This window comes from Dreissena polymorpha, chromosome 6 (genome assembly GCF_020536995.1).
Source record: "Dreissena polymorpha isolate Duluth1 chromosome 6, UMN_Dpol_1.0, whole genome shotgun sequence".
In the NCBI taxonomy this organism is placed as follows: domain Eukaryota; kingdom Metazoa; phylum Mollusca; class Bivalvia; order Myida; family Dreissenidae; genus Dreissena; species Dreissena polymorpha.
Window position 1 is genome coordinate 49,160,362 of NC_068360.1, and position 21,158 is coordinate 49,181,519.

At 36.8% G+C, this 21,158-nt stretch overlaps 1 protein-coding gene across 1 annotated transcript in view; it reads right to left on the bottom strand.

Moving 5' to 3' along the window:
• Positions 1-19,710, bottom strand: part of LOC127835664 (endoplasmic reticulum mannosyl-oligosaccharide 1,2-alpha-mannosidase-like) — a 54,699-nt gene extending 34,989 nt beyond the window's left edge. Inside the window, exons 1-4 of the mRNA XM_052362102.1 lie at positions 19,505-19,710; positions 6,517-6,699; positions 4,276-4,350; positions 572-685 (exon numbers count right to left, since the gene is read on the bottom strand). Of these exons, the coding sequence (XP_052218062.1) occupies positions 572-685; positions 4,276-4,350; positions 6,517-6,699; positions 19,505-19,597 (465 nt within the window). The 5' untranslated portion in view covers positions 19,598-19,710. The remainder of the gene's footprint in view (positions 1-571; positions 686-4,275; positions 4,351-6,516; positions 6,700-19,504) is intronic.
• Between the last annotated feature and the right edge of the window lie 1,448 nt (positions 19,711-21,158).

Sequence of the window (21,158 nt, forward strand, 5' to 3'; positions counted from 1 at the left end):
AATAAGGCCTCTACAAGTGTAACAAGAAATGTGTTTGTCAGAAACACTATGTCCCCTTCTGCGCCGCTTTTATTTAGTTTTTTTGACCTTGAAGGATGACCTTGACCTTGACCTTTTACCACTCAAAATGTGCAGCTCCATGAGATACACCTGCATGCTAAATATGAAGTTGCTATCTTCAATATAGCAAAAGTTTTTGCAAAATGTTAAAGTTGGCGCAAACCAACAGACCAACCAACCAACAGACAGGGCAAAAACAATATGTCCCCCACTATAGTGGGTGGGGGACATAAAAAGCTTGAAGTTTATGACATACAATACACCATACACAATACATGATGCACAACAAAGGATGAGGGACATAGACTGACTACATAAGCTCACCTTGTGTAGCTCAGATGAATTTTATGTTCCTCTGGGAACCATGTTCATTAAAATATGATCTTTGTGAAATTTAAGTATATAACCTTATTTCATATGAAAAATTAAGTTTTCACACATACCACATTAAAAGACTTAAATCGAGAAAATAATTTACAATTAACTAAACTTCTTATTTGGAGACACTCACATGGTTTGCCAGTTTGGCAACAACTTCTTTCTGTGCCTGCTCCTGGTCTTTGTGTGTGTCAAACTTGAGCGGAGAGTCTGCAACATTTGGTTCCTCCACTTTTTCCTCATGTACCTAGAGACCAGACCATTTCATATGAGAGACATTTGGTTGCTCCACTTTTTCCTCAGGTACCTAGAGACCAGACCATTTCATATGAGAGACATTTTGTTGCTCCACTTTCTCCTCAGGTACCTAGAGACCAGACCAATTTATATGAGAGACATTTGGTTGCTCCACTTTTTCCTCAGGTACCTAGAGACAAGACCAATTTATATGAGAGACATTTGGTTGCTCCACTTTCTCCTCAGGTACCTAGAGACCAGACCAATTTATATGAGAGACATTTGGTTGCTCCACTTTTTCCTCAGGTACCTAGAGACCAGACCATTTCATATGAGAGACATTTGGTTGCTCCACTTTTTCCTCAGGTACCTAGAGACCAGACCAATTTATATGAGAGACATTTGGTTGCTCCACTTTTTCCTCAGGTACCTAGAGACCAGACCAATTTATATGAGAGACATTTGGTTGCTCCACTTTCTCCTCAGGTACCTAGAGACCAGACCAATTTATATGAGAGACATTTGGTTGCTCCACTTTTTCCTCAGGTACCTAGAGACCAGACCATTTCATATGAGAGACATTTGGTTGCTCCACTTTTTCCTCAGGTACCTAGAGACCAGACCAATTTATATGAGAGACATTTGGTTGCTCCACTTTTTCCTCAGGTACCTAGAGACCAGACCAATTTATATGATAGACATTTGGTTGCTCCACTTTCTCCTCAGGTACCTAGAGACCAGACCAATTTATATGAGAGACATTTGGTTGCTCCACTTTTTCCTCAGGTACCTAGAGACCAGACCATTTCATATGAGAGACATTTGGTTGCTCCACTTTTTCCTCAGGTACCTAGAGACCAGACCAATTTATATGAGAGACATTTGGTTGCTCCACTTTTTCCTCAGGTACCTAGAGACCAGACCAATTTATATGAGAGACATTTGGTTGCTCCACTTTCTCCTCAGGTACCTAGAGACCAGACCAATTTATATGAGAGACATTTGGTTGCTCCACTTTCTCCTCAGGTACCTAGAGACCAGACCAATTTATATGAGAGACATTTGGTTGCTCCACTTTCTCCTCAGGTACCTAGAGACCAGACCAATTTATATGAGAGACATTTGGTTCCTCCACTTTCTCCTCAGGTACCTAGAGACCAGTCCAATTTATATGAGAGACATTTGGTTCCTCCACTTTCTCCTCAGGTACCTAGAGACCAGACCAATTTATAAGAGAGACATTTGGTTCCTCCACTTTCTCCTCAGGTACCTAGAGACCAGACCAATTTATATGAAAGACATTTGGTTCCTCCACTTTCTCCTCAGGTACCTAGAGACCAGACCATTTCATATGAGCCACACTCTGGTAAAACAGGACTTAATGCATGTGCATAAAGTATTGGCCCAGTCTGTGCAGAACGCACAGGCTAATGAGGGACAATACTTTTTGCCTAAAGTGTATTTTTGCTACATGTATGAAGAGACTTCATTTAAACAAAAAATACCATAAAAGCTGAAAGTGGAGTCCCGGACAAGCCTTTGCTGACTGCACAGGCTAATTGCTGACTGCACAGGCTAATTGCTGACTGCACAGGCTAATTGCTGACTGCACAGGCTAATTGCTGACTGCACAGGCTAATCTGGGACGCCCTTTTACGAAGCTGACTGCACAGGCTAATCTGGGACGCCCTTTTACGAAGATGCATGATTCAAATGAGAAAAACTAGAGCTTTATCAGAAACCTGGCTTATACCCCTGCAACGCATTGTTGGCTATCTTACAGGGCAAATACCTCCAAAATGTGTGACTCATTGGGCACAAAAAAGATATCTCGCACATTTAGTTCAATATCATTAGACGTTATAGGTAGAGGTTTGCTCCACAATCTTACATTTTATGCAGACTGATTGACCGACCGACTGACAGTGAATCCAAAATACAGCCTCTAAAATTTCATTTTTGGGGTCATAATTTAAACAAGAGCTGTCAGAGGACAGCGCGCTCGACTATTCGAGTGCTTGACAGTGTAACGTAAGACACCATGGGGATATTGTTTATATTCAATAATTTATTAGACGATATTTCAAAAATAATAAAAGGAAAAAAAAAATTTTTTTTTTTTTTTTTGGGGGGGGTAGGGGGGTGTGAGGGGGGTATAATGTGGGGTGGGGTAATTTATAAGATGATGTTTTAAAAAAAAATTGGGGGGTAGGGGGTGGGGGTGAGAGGGGGGTATAATGAGGGGTGTGGTAATTTATGAGATGATGTTTAAAAAAAAAAATTGGGGGGGGGGGGAGGTTGGGGGGTGGGGAAAGATTCTGGGTAGGGGCGTGTGGTATTGTTTGGGTGGAATCCATTGTGGTATTCAGGTAAGAGTTGTTTTGTCAAAGTAATAATAAAATGTGATCATACATAAAGAAGTTATGGCAATTTAAGCAAAATGTTCAATTATCTAAGTGTAAAAGGGGCCATAATTATGTCAAAATGCTTGATACAGTGGTCTGCTCTTGTTTAAAGGTTGGGGTCATGTTGGTAAACAAGTATGCAACATATAAAAGCAATTTGTCAAAGGATATAGGAAATATTTGGGGTAGTACGCAAACTTTAACATAGATTTATCAATAATATGCATATTCTAAGTATAAAAGGGGCAATAATTATGACAAAATGCTTGATAGAGTTGTCTGCTCTTGTTTATAGGTTGGGGTGATGTTGGTAAACAAGTATGCAAAATATAAAAGCAATATGTCAAGGGACAATGAAAATAAATGGGGTAGTACGAAAACTTTAACATTTGCTGCATATTCTAAGTGGAAAAGGGGCCATAATTATGACAACATGCTTGATAGAGTTGTCTGCTCTTGTTTATAGGTTGGGGGTCATGTTGGTAAACAAGTATGCAAAATATGAAAGCAATATGTCAAGGCACAAAGAAAATATTCAGGGTAGTACGAAAACTTTAACATTTGCACGCTAACGCTCACGCAGATGCAGACGCCGACACCGGGGTGAGTAGGATAGCTCCACTATATATATTTCATATAAAATAGTCGAGCTAAAAAGCCTCAATCAACAAGAGGTCAAAAGTTTATTAACAACCATCTCATTTCGATCCATTCACTTGTGCATTTTTATAAAAGCCATTTTTGACTCTTCCAGATTCAAGCCATACAAAAATCAAGAACTTCAATATCTTAGATATGTGAGTCGATTAGACAAAATTTACTCTTGTCTTTTCTATTGTAGTGAATCTAGTGTACACTCTGTTTAATTAAACATAATACACAGGCAACAGTTTTAAACTCTACTAGTTTGTTTTAAAATTCAAATAATGATGAATTGCCAATTACATTCCCAAAATTGGTCACAGAATATCTAAAATAACATTGCAATATAATGAGCATAAAAAAAAGAACCAATATAGAAATATGCTCTAAATACAGTCAATTAGTAATCATAATTTCAGATAAAATTTGTTATTAAAAAATAATTTCAATATCATTAAAATCCACCATTTTTGTATAACAATTTTAAATATTTTCATGAAGGTTTACTTATTTTCCATACAATTTTTATCGCACACAAACATGCCATACATACCAAGACGTCTTGAATCTCATGTACTGCTTTCCTCCGCTCTTCAACTCTTTGTTTTTCCAACTCGTCAGCAACATTCTATAAAACAAAGAGAACACTTTCTAGTTCAAATAAGAAGCTTATATGTCTAAGCTTTATTGTATCAAAAACCTGTAAACGATCAAGACGTTCTTTTCTTGTTTGTTATTATTTCAGGCTGTTTTTAACAGTACTCCAATTAGATGATGATGGATTTTCGATATCACAGGTCATATCCTGGTTGCCAGTTTATGAATGAGCACTTTTCCTGGCCAAGCTTAAACCTCAGTACTTGAAGTGCACACACATATGCCAGCAACTGACAATTGCCCTATATTTGATTCAGAGGTAGGGGAAGAATAGCCGTAGAAAATATTTTCAGGACAGATTCCTTCTCCAGCTTCATCACAAGGCTGGATGCAATTTCCCTGGATGGACAGTTTGATGCCATATCAACTGCGCTCATTAGGCCTGGCAATGAACAGTAAAATGTGTGCAACCAGTAGATTTCAACAAGAGGAAAACAGCAGTCATACAAAAACTGTTTGTATTATCAAACTGTTCTACATCTGAGATTTGTATGTTCAATTATATTCTTAACAACATACAATTCACTATAACACTCCAGGAATAAACACTGCTTTGCAACATCTGTTTTGATAATTACTTAAGACATTGAAAGTCTATCATGCCCTCAGCTCTGCAACCAGATAATCTGTGTTAAATCTGTACTTGACAACAGATATATTGATCAAATAGTAACACATGCAAATTATATTCGTAGAATTGGACAAAATATGGGTAATAAGAATACATTATCTTAAACTGAATTGAATTTGCGTAACTATGTGCTTGTGTGATATTCTTCAAGCAGTGTGAGCGATACAAAAGACTTTTTGCTTGTGGTGTTACCTACAGAAGTCAATGAAATACCAGTCAACAAACAGAATTGTAATGGCATACACCTACACAATTAAGATAGCAAGACAAGAAAACGTTGTCATATAATGTATACATCCATATGTTTGTAAATAAAAAATATGTAACATGAAATATTTTTATTGATTTGCGTTGTTTTTGTTTATAAATAGTGAGATGTACACAACTGACTGTCATACAGGTCTACAATTGTCTGCAGTTGTTCTTTTGGTAATTCCAAATAAACTAGTTTAGCCGCTTGATTGGTCATCGTCGGGTCAGGTACTACTATAAAGTACCTCGGGTGGGCAAAATGAGCTTAAAGGCACCCGACCACACTCCGGGATACTTTTCAGTATATTTTCCCTATACTTCCCGTCCTTTGTAATTTACTTAAGATAATCAGAGGTACCTTTAAGTAGTCCTTCAGCCAAGGATGACCAATTGAGAAGAGCCAGGCATCAAGGCTAATTCCAACTCACCTGCAGTACATCTGGAGGCAGCATATCCACAGGCTGGTATTCCAACTCACCTGCATTACATCTCGAGGCAGCATATGGACAGGCTGGTATTCAAACTCAACTGCAGTACATCTGGAGGCAGCATATCCACAGGCTGGTTGCGCACGTTCCTAGGCGGCTAATTCCAACTCACCTGCAGTACATCTGGAGGCAGCATATCCACAGGCTGGTTGGGCATGTTCCTTGGCAGCTAATTGCAACTCACCTGCAGTACATCTGGAGGCAGCATATCCACAGGCTGGTTGGGCACGTTCCTAGGTGGCTAATTCCAACAACCCTGCAGTACATTTGGAAGCAGCATATCGAAAGGCTGGTTGGGCATGTTCCTTGGCGGCTAATTCCAACTCACCTGCAGTACATCTGGAAGCAGAATAGCCACAGGCTGGTTGGGCACGTTCCTAGGCGGCTAATTCCAACTCACCTGCAGTACGTCTGGAGGCAGCACATCGACAGGCTGGTTGGGCACGTTCCTAGGCGGCTAATTCCAACTCACCTGCAGTACATTTGGAGGCAGAATAGCCACAGGCTGGTTGGGCACGTTCCTAGGCGGCTAATTCCAGCTCACCTGCAGTACATCTGGTGGCAGCATATCCACAGGCTGGTATTTCAGCTCACCTGCAGTACATCTGGTGGCAGCATATCCACAGGCTGGTATTCCAACTCACCTGCAGTACGTCTGGAGGCAGCACATTGACAGGCTGGTTGGGCACGTTCCTAGGTGGCTAATTCCAACTCACTTGCAGTACATCTGGAGGCAGCATATCGACAGGCTGGTATTCCAACTCACCTGCAGTACGTCTGGAGGCAGCATATCCACAGGCTGGTTGGGCATGTTCCTAGGCAGCATGCGGCCCTCTCGTCCCATGGACTCCCAGCGGAACACTGGCGCCAGGTAGAACACGCACATGCCAAACACGCACATAGCTGCTATGATCACTGTCCTTTGAAGGCTTGAAAGTCTCCGCCATGCCTGCAGGGATTTAAGAGATCATTTTATATATTTTTTTCTACATGTAAATGAAGACTGAATGAAAAACAATTTAGCAAATATAGCATTACAAGAAAATGTATTAAAACAAATAAATCACTAATTGTTAGCAAAAACAAACACACATTCCAAATAAATAAATTCAGTTTTTCACAATCCAAAGGGCCCCAGCCCCATTTAAAAAATGTTAACAAGTGATGAAAAAGTGGTGTAAAAACCACACTGCTTTAATCCCTTTATATTGGCCAATGAAGATTTTGGATTTCTAATGCATAAAAAGGCATTCAACCAAGATAATGTAAGTCACTTGAAAACGTGTTAGTCTTCTCCAAGCCTACAACAGTTGTTAATTCAAATTAGAAATCATTTTGTATGTATTACTGTTGATTTGGCAATACCGAATAAACAGTGTGGATCTTTAATGGAAAAGAAATTAGGGCATGATCGCGAACTACATGTACATGTATGAGGCTGTAAGCTTTCAAGAATGACAATCTTCAATTTTTTATAACAATTACATCTCATAAAATTATTTCAATAAATACCATGATATGAAATTATTGTGGCAACTGAAAAGAATATATTCAAAGGCTGTGTTAGGGTGAGAGACTATATATGTATATACTTGTATGCATACACTCACAATTACAACTGATCTCTTTGTCTAAATGATGATAAGCAAGTTTCAGGTTTGGTTGCTTGGTTTATAATGAATCTATGACAAATGTGCTGGTAACATTGTCAGTGTTTTCGTCTCACCATTTTGGGAATAAGGCCGAGTCCCTTCGGATTTGGAAAAATTGCTGCATTTTGACTATAATTTGGAAATTAGTGTTGTTGTTGTTTTACTAACAATTGCTTAAATTTGAGAATTAAAATGTTTGCAATGTTTTATTTACTAAGATACAACTTAAAGAGCTGAATAGAAGATGAACTAAATGTTGAGGTCTAAATTTTTTTGATTTTTGCAAATCTTCAATTTTATGGTCCTGAGTGGGAAATTATATACTTTTTTCATTGGGAATGTTGCGAAATATCGGCCCTGAATGGAACAAACATAAAATTAAAAAAAATGTTGTGCATGATGTAACACCCAGTTTACACAGAGATGTAAATTCAGGTATATAATGCAGGAGAAAATATATAATAATCAAATCCCTATAAAAAAAACGAGAACTCACTTTACATTATTCTTGAACATATGATTTTCATTATCAACCTCTGATCACAGGAAAACACAATGAAAGTCTAACTGAAGTATAATTTTGTCTAATAAATTTCTATTCATTTTAATGTTAAGTGCAGATTTACAAACACATTTTTCTCTTATCTGAAAGAATTCTAAGAACATGTGCAATCAAATATTGTTCAGCTTAGATCCAAATGTTACTTATTGGAATCATTATGGTCTAATTTAGTTTAATAAGCAAAATGTGAACTATAAACTATATACGGTTACTCAAATAATTTTTAAGCATTCTAAATATCTCATGACAGTTGTTAAAAAATGTAATCAAAGATCTTGAACTTAATATCAGGGTTGCTGTGACCTGCTTATTTAAGCTTATCTCCTGCCCCTCTAGACTGATGAACAAAAGAGTGTAAAAAATCATTTGCCATTTTATGTATTTCAGACAAACTTTTGGGGCAAATTGAAACACTGTGACTATATATATCTTAATTGCAAGTATAAGACAAAGAACATTCTTGGAATCATCAATTAATAAGAAAATGTCACAGAATTGGTCTGGCTTTCCACCCCATCTCCACTTTTTACAAGCACCATGAACAACCCTACATGTAGATCTTTACAGAGAAATGCAAAAGCATCCGTTACTTCAATATATTTTCAATCCTGTTACTGAACCATTAGTAATTAATAAATTACCTCACCCCCTAAGGTCTTTCCCCCTTAGGGTATAATTACGGTAGTTAACATTTCAAACTATCAAAGTATTTCCTGATTTACAACAGTCTGTAATGTTCAAGTACATGTATCAATAACCCCTTATAATATTGAGAACTACAACCATTCTTCCCACTATATTTTTGTGCATTTAATGCACATCCCATGGGCATTAAAACACTCTAAATTAACGAAAATGATCATTTTAAACAAACAAAGTTTACTTTTCGGCATTTTCCTGCTTTTATACATGTATGTGCAATAAAAGTGTAGTTCTCCATTTGAAAATACACTTTCACATAAGATAGGTCAGCTCAAAAGCACTTTAAATGTGTTTTAAGTATATTATTAAGGATATTTATACATTTTTTTTGTAAACAAAATGCAGAAAAAGAACAGCAAAATTACAAAAAGCATACAAAAAGCATATTAAATGCTCCTTTAATGTGCATAAAATACTTTGCCAATACAACTGTGTTAAATGTGTAATAAATGCTCATTTTTGAGAAGAGAAATGTAAACAAAATCATTTAGTAATTAGTAATAGTAAACAATTCTGAGCTGATATTCATACAGACACTTAGCTGAACAAAAAAAATCTATTTAAAATTACTCTTACATATATTTTTGTGTTGCTGTTTTCACATTAGAATTGTTATCTGTTGAGTCGCTTATAATAATTCATGGGATCCACTGATAGCCATACATGTATATCTGTATCAAGATACATGTATGATTGTTAAAGAGGCTTTCACAGATTTTAGAATGTTTTGAACAATTGCTCAAATTTGCCATTTTATCGATTAAAAAAATCCCAATTAGACTCAAATTGGCTAGGAAAACTGAGACTTTGTATAACGGCTGAACTGTCTGAAACTAATGTTGAAAAAATCATTGATATATATTTAAGACTAGAGTGTTAACAAGGTTTAACTATAGCTATATAAGGAAAAATGCCACGCCCCCTTGGCGGCCATGTTTTTCCACCAAACAGAACCATTTTCGAACTCATCCAAGATATCATTGGGACAAATCATCTGACCAAGTTTCATTATGATCGGACAATAAATGTGGCCTCTAGAGTGTTAACAAGGTCTTACTAAAGCATGATATATAGCAATATTAGGAAAAATGCCCCGCCCCCTGGTGACCATGTTTTTAAAGCAACCAAAACCATTTTCGAACTCATCCAAGATATCATTAGGACAAATCTTCTGACCGAGTTTCATGAAGATTGAAAAATAAATGTGACCTCTTAGTGTTAACAAGGTTTTACTATAGCCATATAAGGAAAAATGCACCGCCCCCTGGCAGCCATGTTTTTCAACCAACCAGCATCAGTTTTGATCTCGTCCAAGATATTATTGGGGTGAATCTTCTGACCAAGTTTCATGAAGATCGGACAATAAATGTGGCCTCGAGAGTGTTAACAAGACTTTACTAAAGCCATATAAGGAAAAATGCCCCGCCCCTTGGCAGCCATGTTTTTCAAGCAAACATAACCATTTTTGAACTCATCCAAGATATCATTGAGACCAATCTTCTGACCAAATTTCATGATGATTGGACAATAAATGTGGCCTCTAGAGTGTTCAAAAGGTTTTACTTTAGCCATATAAGGAAAAATGCCCCGCTCCTTGGCAGCCACGTTTTTCAAGCAAATGTAACCATTTTCAAACTCATCCAAGATATCATTGAGACCAATCATCCGACCTTATTTAATGAAGATTGGAAAATAAATGTGGCCTCTAGAGTGTTAACAAGGTTTTACTATAGCCATATAAGGAAAACTGCCCCGCCCCCTGGGGGCCATGTTTTTTCACCGATCTTGACCATTTTCGAACTCATCCCAGATATCAATGAAACCAATGTTTTGACCAAGTTTCATGATGATTGGGCAAAAATTGTGACTTCTAGAGTGTTCACAAGGTTTCTCTATAGCCATATAAGGAATACTGCCCCGCCCCCTGGCGGCCATGTTTTTCAACGGACCGGAACCATTTTTGAACTCAACCAACATATCAGTTTTAGACAAAAATTTTGACAAAGTTACATGAAGATTGGGCATCAAATGTGACTTGTACAGTGTTCACAAGGTTTTTCTTTTTTTTACCTAGTGACCTAGTTTTTGATCCAGCATGACTCAGTTTCAAACTCAGTCGACGTATCAATGGGACAAATGTTCTGACCAAATTTCATGAAGATCAGACAATAAATGTGGCCTCTAGAGTGTTCACAAGGAAAAATGTTGAAGACGGACGATGCACGACAGGACGACGGACAAAAAGCGATCACAATAGCTCACCATGAGCACGTTGTGCTCAGGTGAGCTAAAAAAGGACAGAGACATTCAGCTGTGAACATTACATTCTAAAATACATGTGTATGCATATAATAAATATCATTACATATAAAAGAGTGATTTTTTAATTTTCCCCTATTCCTAAAAAGTGACGCGTTTTCCCCTTTGGACAGGTCCCCCCACCATATAGGTGAAAAAAACCACTGAACTCCACAAATTATTCAATCGTTTTGCGTTGCAACGCTTTATAATTTTCAGGTTTTTAAACAATCAAAAGATGCATATAATGGCTATTTTAGAGCTTGGTAAATGTATTACTGTTTCCTCACAAAAATCATAACTAAAATGAAAATTTGCGAATATGAAACAACTTTTTTCAATTTTGGTCAATTTACCAAAACGTGAAAAGGCCCCTTTAATGTCAATCATGCATATTCACATATATGTATCAGGCATTTTCCCAGGCGGTTTTAGCATAGCGGGCCATCGGTGCTTGGACGTCAGTTTTTCTGATCACGAAAATTTCACAAGCACTTGCAAGCTCTGATGTTGTCTGCATTTGACAAACAGTCCATCAAAATAAGCACGCGCTTATACAATTTTTTTGCGGGACAGTCCTGCTTTTGGGGTGTTTGTCCCGATGTGACACAATTTGTCCTGACATTCGTACAAAACGACATATGTTCTAGAAGGTCACAAAAAAAATCGCTGTTCAAGCTCTGTCTGGTTTAAATTACCATCGCTAATCCCTTTAGTGCTCCCTAATTAACAAAAAACCATATTTACTAGTTGAGTGATCCAGTGTTGTTTTTGACACCTTATCAGAGCTCTATCTGCAAATTATTGATTTTATCGGGCATTCACACCATGGTGTTTGTATGATAGGGGTCAATAATTGCTAGTGAGAGATGCATCGTAGTGAATTAAACACAGACTGCTTTAGTATTTCATGGCCCAAATAAAGTCCAAAGATTGTATTACACGGTATTCTGTGTATTATACCACCTGAGGCTAAAAAACCAGTCAAAACACCTGGTTTGTATATCAAACAAATTTAGCGCTGACCAATACACATTGATGTTTCATATAAATTTACTTTCGTTTTTACAATTTTCAGAAAATAGTTCGTACCTATTGCATCAGTCTAAATTTAGAGGTAATTGATGGTTGCAGTGATTCATTTTGAAATCTACATCAATGAGTCCCTGGGACTCGCATATTTTGAAACAATGGGTCCAAACTGAAAACAATGGGTCCCAGATCGTGTCTTTGTAAATTCGTTACAAATAATCTACTAAACATGATACACCTTAGCCTGGGGCTCTTTTATGCAATTTTACAGCTAAAATACGTTTATAGCAAATAAAATCTTTATCTGTTTTACTTTTAATAACATTAACAAACAGTGAAACATATAACATCTTAAACAGAGAACTTTTAACATCTTTAACAATTAGGACTGTCTAGACTTTTAATAAATTGGATGACTAGTGTTTATAATTTTTTGGTCAAAAGTAGTTTAAACAGCAGATGTCTGTGTTGTTATATGTACTTACATTATACGTAACATAGGACGGAATACTGTATGATCTGTAGCACTTTTATGTATGTACCGTATAAAAATAAAAGATGCTATTTATTTCAGAAATTGCAAATTTAAAGTGTCACTTTAGAAAAACCGCTTTACTATATAAATAATAACTGTCTGCACTCACAACAGACGAACTCAAACTGTGTTTTCCGCCATTTATTCTTCATATTTAAACCACATGGTTTACATTGAGGCTGTTTACAATCCGGGACAGCCAATTAATCGTCCAACGAACTTTTAATAAAACGCCGTAACTGATTACTTAATCGAAATATTTCAACCAATTAAAATACACATATTACATTCCCAATGTTCTACTTTTCAAAACGGTGTTGACATTTGTTTTGCTTATATCCACGAATTGTACTCGTTATCATGTACAACTTTGACAACATTGAAATTCGGAGTATTTAAACAATGCGTCACGAGAACGCACATGTTTGAGAATGATGCGTCCCCAGAAAAAAACGTGGGTCTGGCACGCGGGACGCACGGCAAAATGAATCACTGTGGTAGGTTGAATAAAAATAGTGCTCCATGCAGGCACATCGCGTTGAACAATAACGCATGCCTCTGTCCCAAATTGAAGTCAAATAGAGGCATGCCCTACATTTCACGTTATGGATTTATCTGCATAGGGCCATAGTGCACATGTATGTTTACTTCCGGAAAATGGTAAACGTCTGTGTTCATTAAATTCTTAAACACATTTATCATCAAAATTTGCCAGAAAATATGTGGTTTTGTAAGTAATAATTAGGGATGGTAACGATTATCCGGATATCTGAATACTGGTCAAGTATCCGAATTGTAAAAGAGGATCCAAATACTTAACAAGAGCACCGCCTGGCGGGTGCAGACCGCTCATCTATTTTCTTTTAAAAGATGAAGGGACTCTCATTTTCAATCACAAAGGAGGGAGTGGTGGAGTGAAGAGGGGTGTATAGTGTGGGTGTGTGGACATTTATTACATTATCTTCCAAAAATGCGGAAAAAAAATGAAAAAAAAAAAAAAATCGGGGGGGGGGGGGGGGGGGGGGGTGAGGGGGGATTCTTGGGTGCGATGGTTGGATGGTATTTCAAACATAACATTTTTAACCGTTTCAAAAAAAACAAACTTGGGGGGTGGGGGGGGGGTATAGTGTGAGGGTGTGGTGGTCATTTGTGACATGATCTTAAAAAAAAAAAAATTATGGGGGGGGGGTTCGGAGGAGGTTGGAGGGGGTGGGGTGGGGGATTCTTGGGTGCGATGGTTGGACAGTATTTCAATCATAAAATAATAAAAATAAATATTTGTGTTTTTTGACCGTTTCAAAAAAATGGGGGGTGGGGCGGGGGGTATAGTGTGAGGGTGTGGTGGTCAGTTGTGAGATGATCTTAAAAAAAAAAAAAAAAAAAAAATATGGGGGGGGATTCGAGGGGGGGGGGGAGGGGGGCATGGGGGATGGTTTGGGTGGAGTCTATTGTGGTATGTCAGGTAAGAGTAGTTTTGTCAAAGTATCAATCAAATCTAATCATAAATAAAGAAGTTATGGCAATTTTAGCAAAATTTAATAATTTGACCTTGAGAGTCAAGGTCATTCAAAGGTCAAGGTAAAAATCAACTTCCCATGTACAGTAAGCTCATGATAGCATGAAAGTATTTGAAGTTTGAAATCAATAAGCTTGATTCTTAAGAAGTAAAGTGGATCGAAACACAAAATTTAACCATATATTCAAAGTTACTAAGTCAAAAAAGGACCATAATTCCGTAAAAATGACAACCAGAGTTATGCAACTTGTCCTTTTACTGTACCCTTATGATAGTTTGCGAGTGTTCCAAGTATGAAAGCAATATCTATGATACTTTAGGGGTAAAGTGGACCAAAACACAAAACTTAACCAAATTTTCAATTTTCTAAGTATAAAGGGCCCATAATTCCGTCCAAATGCCAGTCAGAGTTACATAACTTTGCCTGCACAGTCCCCTTATGATAGTTAATAAGTGTTGCAAGTATGAAAGCAATACCTTAGATACTGTAGGAATAAAGTGGACCTAAACACAAAACTTAACCAAATTTTCAATTTTGTAAGTATAAAAAGGGCACATAACTCTGTCAAAATCCCAGTCAGAGTTACATTACTTTGCCTTCACAGTCCCCTTATAGTTAGTAAGTGTTGCAAGTATGAAAGCAATAGCTTTGATACTTACGGAATAAAATGGACCTAAAAACAAAACGTAACCAAAATTTTCAATTTTCTAAGTATAAAAAGGGCACATAATTCAGTCAAAATGCACGCCAGAGTTATCTAACTTTGCCTGCCCAGTCCCCTTATGATAGTAAGTAAGTGTACCAAGTTTGAATGCAATAGCATTGATACTTTCTGAGAAAAGTGGACCTAAACGCAAAACTTAACCAAAATTTTCAATTTTTTAAGTATAAAAAGGGCACATAATTCTGTCAAAATGCACGCCAGAGTCATCTAACTTTGCCTGCCCAGTCCTCTCATGATAGTAAGTAAAAGTAGCAAGTTTGAATGCAATAGCATTGATACTTTCTGAGAAAAGTGGACCTAAACGCAAAACTTAACCGGACGCCAACGCAGACGCAGACGCCAAGGTGATGACAATAGCTCATTTTTTTTTTCAAAAAATAGATGAGCTAATAAAACGATATTACACCTGTTGTTAAGCACACTATATACCTTATATTTCGACGTTAATCTGTATACCAGTCATCGTTGACAGACTGCCATAAATCCATTAACTGGTTGTTGCTCGGCGAGTGCCAAACCAGTTCCCGATCACCTTGGTTAAATTGGCAGAGTTGCATAATTGCCAACTTGCGCCTCCGTGTTTTGTTTTATAGTCCTTACTTCCCGATAAGTGACTCGACTGGTGCAAATTATCTCTACCCAATCAAATAAAAGTTATAAAAAAGAGTCTAAATAAAGTTGTGTTTGTCATTACTGTTGTATTAACAATCTATTGAACCGATTACTGAGATATATTTTTTGTGATTTTCTAAACGTTTCTTATCGTAACGAGTTGTGATTTCGCAAACTGGCATATGTCGCCCAAAGTATTCTGGCAGTTCTGACAACATCAGTTCAGTCTGAGCGCGTGTTCTCATTGGCCGGCTTGGTACTTACCAAGCTTAGGAACAGACTAAATAGCGACTTGATCGATGCAATTATTTTCATGAACAAAAACCGTAGGTCAGTGCATCTTAGCATGTAAAAATGAAATTAAACTGAATGTATAAAATATATGTAGAATGTATATATCGTAGTATGTTTAAGTTTTACGATGTGTTTTTAATTTTTTTTACGTATTTTGCGACTTTGATATTGTTCTTATAAATAAAATAATTTAAATAAAGAAATCATATAAATGCGTAATATTGTATGTTCTTCCGTAAACAGAGCAAATTAAAGAATTAACAGAGTTGTGATGATGGTAAAAGCCTTTTGTAGTTTACTTACAAAAGAATACGGATATCCGATGAGGCGTAAAAAATTAATTGCTTGTTTCCAGCGGCCCGACCCTACCTAATTTTTTGCCGCCGGTCCTAATCTTTTTTGAGCCCAAAATTTGCCAATCAGCATTGAGTTTGCTCACACATAATATTGGGTCATTCATGCGCAGACACTGTACACTTGAAATAAACAGTTGATCTTGTCGTCTGCCAACAATATAGTGGCCGATGGCAAACGTCGTATTTAAAGATTAACAAATCAAAAGAAGCGTAACAATAAATAAATTATTTCTAAGCTGATTACTTAACACCTTTCTCCCTACTATCGATCTGAATTAAAGGATGATATTTAAATAATTAGTTCTATTTCGACGATGTTACACCTTTCTGCCGATTATCGTTTGAAATTAAAAGGTGATAATTAAGTTGTTTTTTACCCACAAAAATGCTATTGTAAAGCAATATGTCAACCGCATTGTATATTTGCTAGGTTTTGCAATGTCTGCACTCAAACGATATGCACATTTTATTTAATGTGCAAAACGCGTACAATTTTTCGGACTGTCGTTTTCGGATACATTATTTTTCGTTGATTATAATTTATTTTCCAAGTTCTTTATACAATAAATAGAATGACGAATACACATGCGGTGATACGGACGGTGTGGTTTATAATATTTTAAATTGTATTCACCTGAAAATACAATTGGAAAGACAATAAAAAATAACAATTAGTAAGGCAGAGCTCCAGATAAGGTTTCGGGTCAATTAGTTTTCACTACAAGATTTTTTTTCGCAATTAGTTTTTTTTCTTACAATCACTTTTGTTGTGTTCGACTATGGTGTCTCTTTGAATGTTGCACGAGTCCTCTCTCGTTCAGACAGACGCCACATTGTGTTTAATACAAGGAGAACATTTCAAATGAATATCAGCAATCGAGCCTTAAATACATGTATGTAACCAGGGAAAGTAATTTTTCCATGCCGAGATCTGTTTTTGCGTGATACAGCGATGTTTGGAATTGGAGATCTTCGATTCCACCTCATCAACCCCTTTTGACACTATATAAGATAATAGACTGCCAACAATAGACATTGGACTTTGTTCTCGCCGCAAAATGAAACCAAGTAAACTTGGCGCAGAATGAAGTATCTTTTGAACTCGTCCATGCTTTGCAGCCGCCACATTTAATTTTGTAAACATAAGAGCCGAAACGGAAATGCGAATATTATTGGTTACAATCAACTAATTCACGGATCCGGTATCGGAAAACTCCTTATCATTTAATTTTCGCTGCGCAGGACCCGGAAATTCCGTATGATCAAACGGCTGGTCATAATTCGGATCCGTCTGTCTCAATTCTTTTTGATACGATGGATTTTGATTTTCTTTTTGTTTTTGTTTAAAAACAAATCATAATAACGATAAAACGATGCTTTTCTGGAGCTCTGGTAGGGGCTCTGGATGGGGTGGGGGATCTGCCCTTTATTTCTGTTTGGTTCTTGCGGCTGTGGTTCCAAGTTCCCTGGCCTAATTTTCAGGATTTCAAATTTGGAACAATCGACACCCCTATTAAATGTACATCTATAAAATAACTTTTGTTTGTACTTTGACAAGTACCATACTAATTATTTCTATATTGAAAACTGTATGTTACATTATGATATGTGATATGCCCTTGTTGTCATTAAGAGAAATATAAACAAGTTGATAGTACATCATCGAAAAACAAAACACTGGTTGGCTCAACGAAATTTTGGGACAGCGCTAGCCCTGGTAGATAGACCCCATTACACCAGTACATAATATAATCTGAAAATGTGGTTCTTTGGAAGCATAAACTGTATCCAAGAAATATAATAGCACACCCAGTTTGATTGGGTCTGTTCATGGCGATAATGTTACATGCAACACCACTCGCGCCCCCCTAGCACGGCTTTTGGGCTATTTAATATATTATAAATTATAAATAATAAAGTATACATTCCTTGATACCAAATGAACAGAAAGTATAACAACACTGAATCCCTATAGACACTGAGGGTCAAGCTTACTGCGACTTTAGTTATACCTTTTATTGGTCATAAAATGGACTATTAAAGTCGTTGCCTGAAGTCAACATTAAACTCGGAAATAAGGAAAGCAACAAATGCATAATTAATGAACAGCAAGTTTTTATTTCATAAAAGCATTTAAATAAAGCCAAATAGCATTGCATACATCATCAAATTTATTGTACATACAGTTGTACACAAAAAAAAGAGAAGATGCACCATGTCACAGGGTTCGACATTAACTTTTTTTACAGCCAGACCATCGGACCAGCTCCTCTTAAAATGTACTAGCCCGAATATGATGTCTACTAGACCATAAATGACATAACAAATAAACACAATTGTGTCGTGTAACTGTTTAATCAATTATTTATCAGTAAATAATTAGTGAACACAAGAAAGTCATTTTGATGCAAAGAGTAAAAAATAAAAAAAAACTATTTAACAACATAAACTGTTTGTTATAATTTCACTGTTTATCACCAGTTAAATAAATGATGTCTGTACAGCAGGTGTCATTTATTCAAGGTCATCAAATTCTGGCCTCCTTGACCGCTGTGCTCCATGCAACCACAGCTCCAAGGCCCTTTTTCCAGCATAATCTGTGTCAGTTTTACCGTCGGATTCTTCTTTATTAACTTATTTGTCGGATGAAAATCCAATCTTGAACAAAGCCATTCTTTAAATAACATTCTCTCGTCTGCTACGCCAAAATATTTACATTGATGATACCGATTGTCAATAGAAGTCGTAAAAACATGATGTAAAGTTCTAAGACACTTCAGAAAATCATTAATATTCATGACAACTTGACCAATGGAAACAAGCAATTTCTGCGGGAAGCTCTCCTTCGCGTCTAAAAATAGCGATGAATCATGTGAATTCTCCGCGTTTATTTATATACGCTAGTTTTATTCTGATGTAAATAACGGATACGAGAGTTATTTTACACATTAAGAGAAAAAGGTTTTCGGTTAGGTATAGTTATATGAATCAGTATAGATTTGTTATGTACGACCAGTCGGACAAGCTAGCCCACAGTTTTACTAGCCCGACCACTGATCTTACTAGACAATGTCTGTCGGACGTGCCTTAGTGTCGAACCCTGTGTCAGTGGAAACAAACATAATTTTTTTTTAGGCCTGATATATGGATAACGGATACGGTTATCTGGATACCGATTTCGGATACGATTCCCATTCCCATCCCTAGTAATTATATTACTGATTAATGACAAAGATGGCATGATTGATCGTTTTAGGTGTCCTGTTTTTTTTTGTCAAATGTCCCGACAATTTTAATGGATTTGGACCTAAAAATTTCTGGCATGTATGAATAAGCTATGTGTATATTAAGGACCTAGAAAAGACGTGCTAACGATTTACGGGTCGTGATTTATTAAGGGTAATCATCAAATCTGGATTGCAAAACTTGCTCTTAACCTTGTTCGCAAGTATACATACATGTAAACATACCCTGGTGATGGACTTGCTTTTATACCCGTCAGAATAGCTTCTCTCTGGATCAAAGCCAAGGTTTATCGTAACTCTGTCAGTCGGATTGCGCATGGTAAATTAATTTATATGCAACAGTATCAGCAAAACATTTAAAATCAGTGAAATGTTGTCCATTTACTCATTTCTGAGTTGTTATTTTCATCCTGATCATACTGACGATTGACTCCACTAAACGCTTGTCAAAATTCCGTTCCTACGCCAAACGGTTAGAAAGTACGGCTACATCCTACCATTATTTTTAAAATTGTATATCTCATATTAAATATATATAATACTTGCACAAACCTTTATTTAATATCGCTTGGCCCAATGCTTTACATGTTCGTGAGTGATAAACTCTGTTTGTCTGGTTGCGTATGAGTTGATGTGCAGAATTGGGGTTAGTAGATTTTCAGAACCGAAAGCGCAATAGAATTATCGAATACGCATTGGCCTATTGGGTATACATGCGTTACGTATGCACACGGACTCCACGGACTTTTGATGACAGTATACGCTCCGTGTATATACGCTCCGTGGTATACAGTACTAGGAGAATTAGGTACATACTGCTAATAAATACGGAATATTACGCTAGTCTTTTTTTTTTTAATCAGAGTTTATTTACAGGTCTTACCGGCCTCTTCACGAGGTCTTTGAGGTTCGACCTGAACATATTACGCTAGTCAATTGTTCCAAGAGTTTTTGTATCACTCGAGTGGCTTGTGTGATGACGTAGCACACGAGAGGCGGAGCCTCGAGTGTGATGCGAAATAGCACAAGCCAAGAGATGGCTTCAAACTCTTGGAACAATTGACTAGCGTAATATTCCTTTTATTATATACAACAACTAACGAAAACAGTTAACAAATGTATTTTTTATTTTATCAAAACAGACAAAACAATGACTAAAACGGTTCGCTATAGTTTATTTAAGACGCGTATGAATACAGTTTATGTAAATTAACGTGTAATCATTCGAACCGGGAAACACAGGTTTCCGACACTACCTTAGTGCCAGAAACACTGTAAAAGTCGCCAAAAAGGATTAGAAGCACAAGGAACTGTTCATTTGTTCAATACTGTTACTGTTACTAATTGTGAGGATAAGCATCCTAAAAATGTTGTTAATTGTGAAGATAAGCATCCTAAAAATGTTGTTAATTGTGAGGATAAGCATCCTAATGTAAATAAGTTGGGTTCTTCAAGTTCTTTTGGTGACAAGCATTTTAAAAACGTAAATAAGTTGAAACCTGTTAGTCAACATGGTGATAAGTATAAAAATCGTAATCTGAAATGTGTGTATTCTAACGCAGACAGTTTTATAAACAAACTAGATGAGTTTAAAACTAGATTCATGTCAGATGGCGAGGTATAAAACCCGGAACTATCCGGAAATCTTTATGGTAAAACCCGGATCCGATATAAATGGTTATAACTTCATTATTATTCGTCCGATATTAATTATAATGGTACCGTTGTAAAGAAGATCCTCTACAGATTCTAACCATATCAAAATATTTTATGGCAGGGTCGTAGTCGGCCTGTAAATCGCGGACAAAGTCGGCCTGTTTTAACGTTTTTTTTTACACACGCAAATGCCGAAAAGAAAACCCGGATCCGATATAAATGG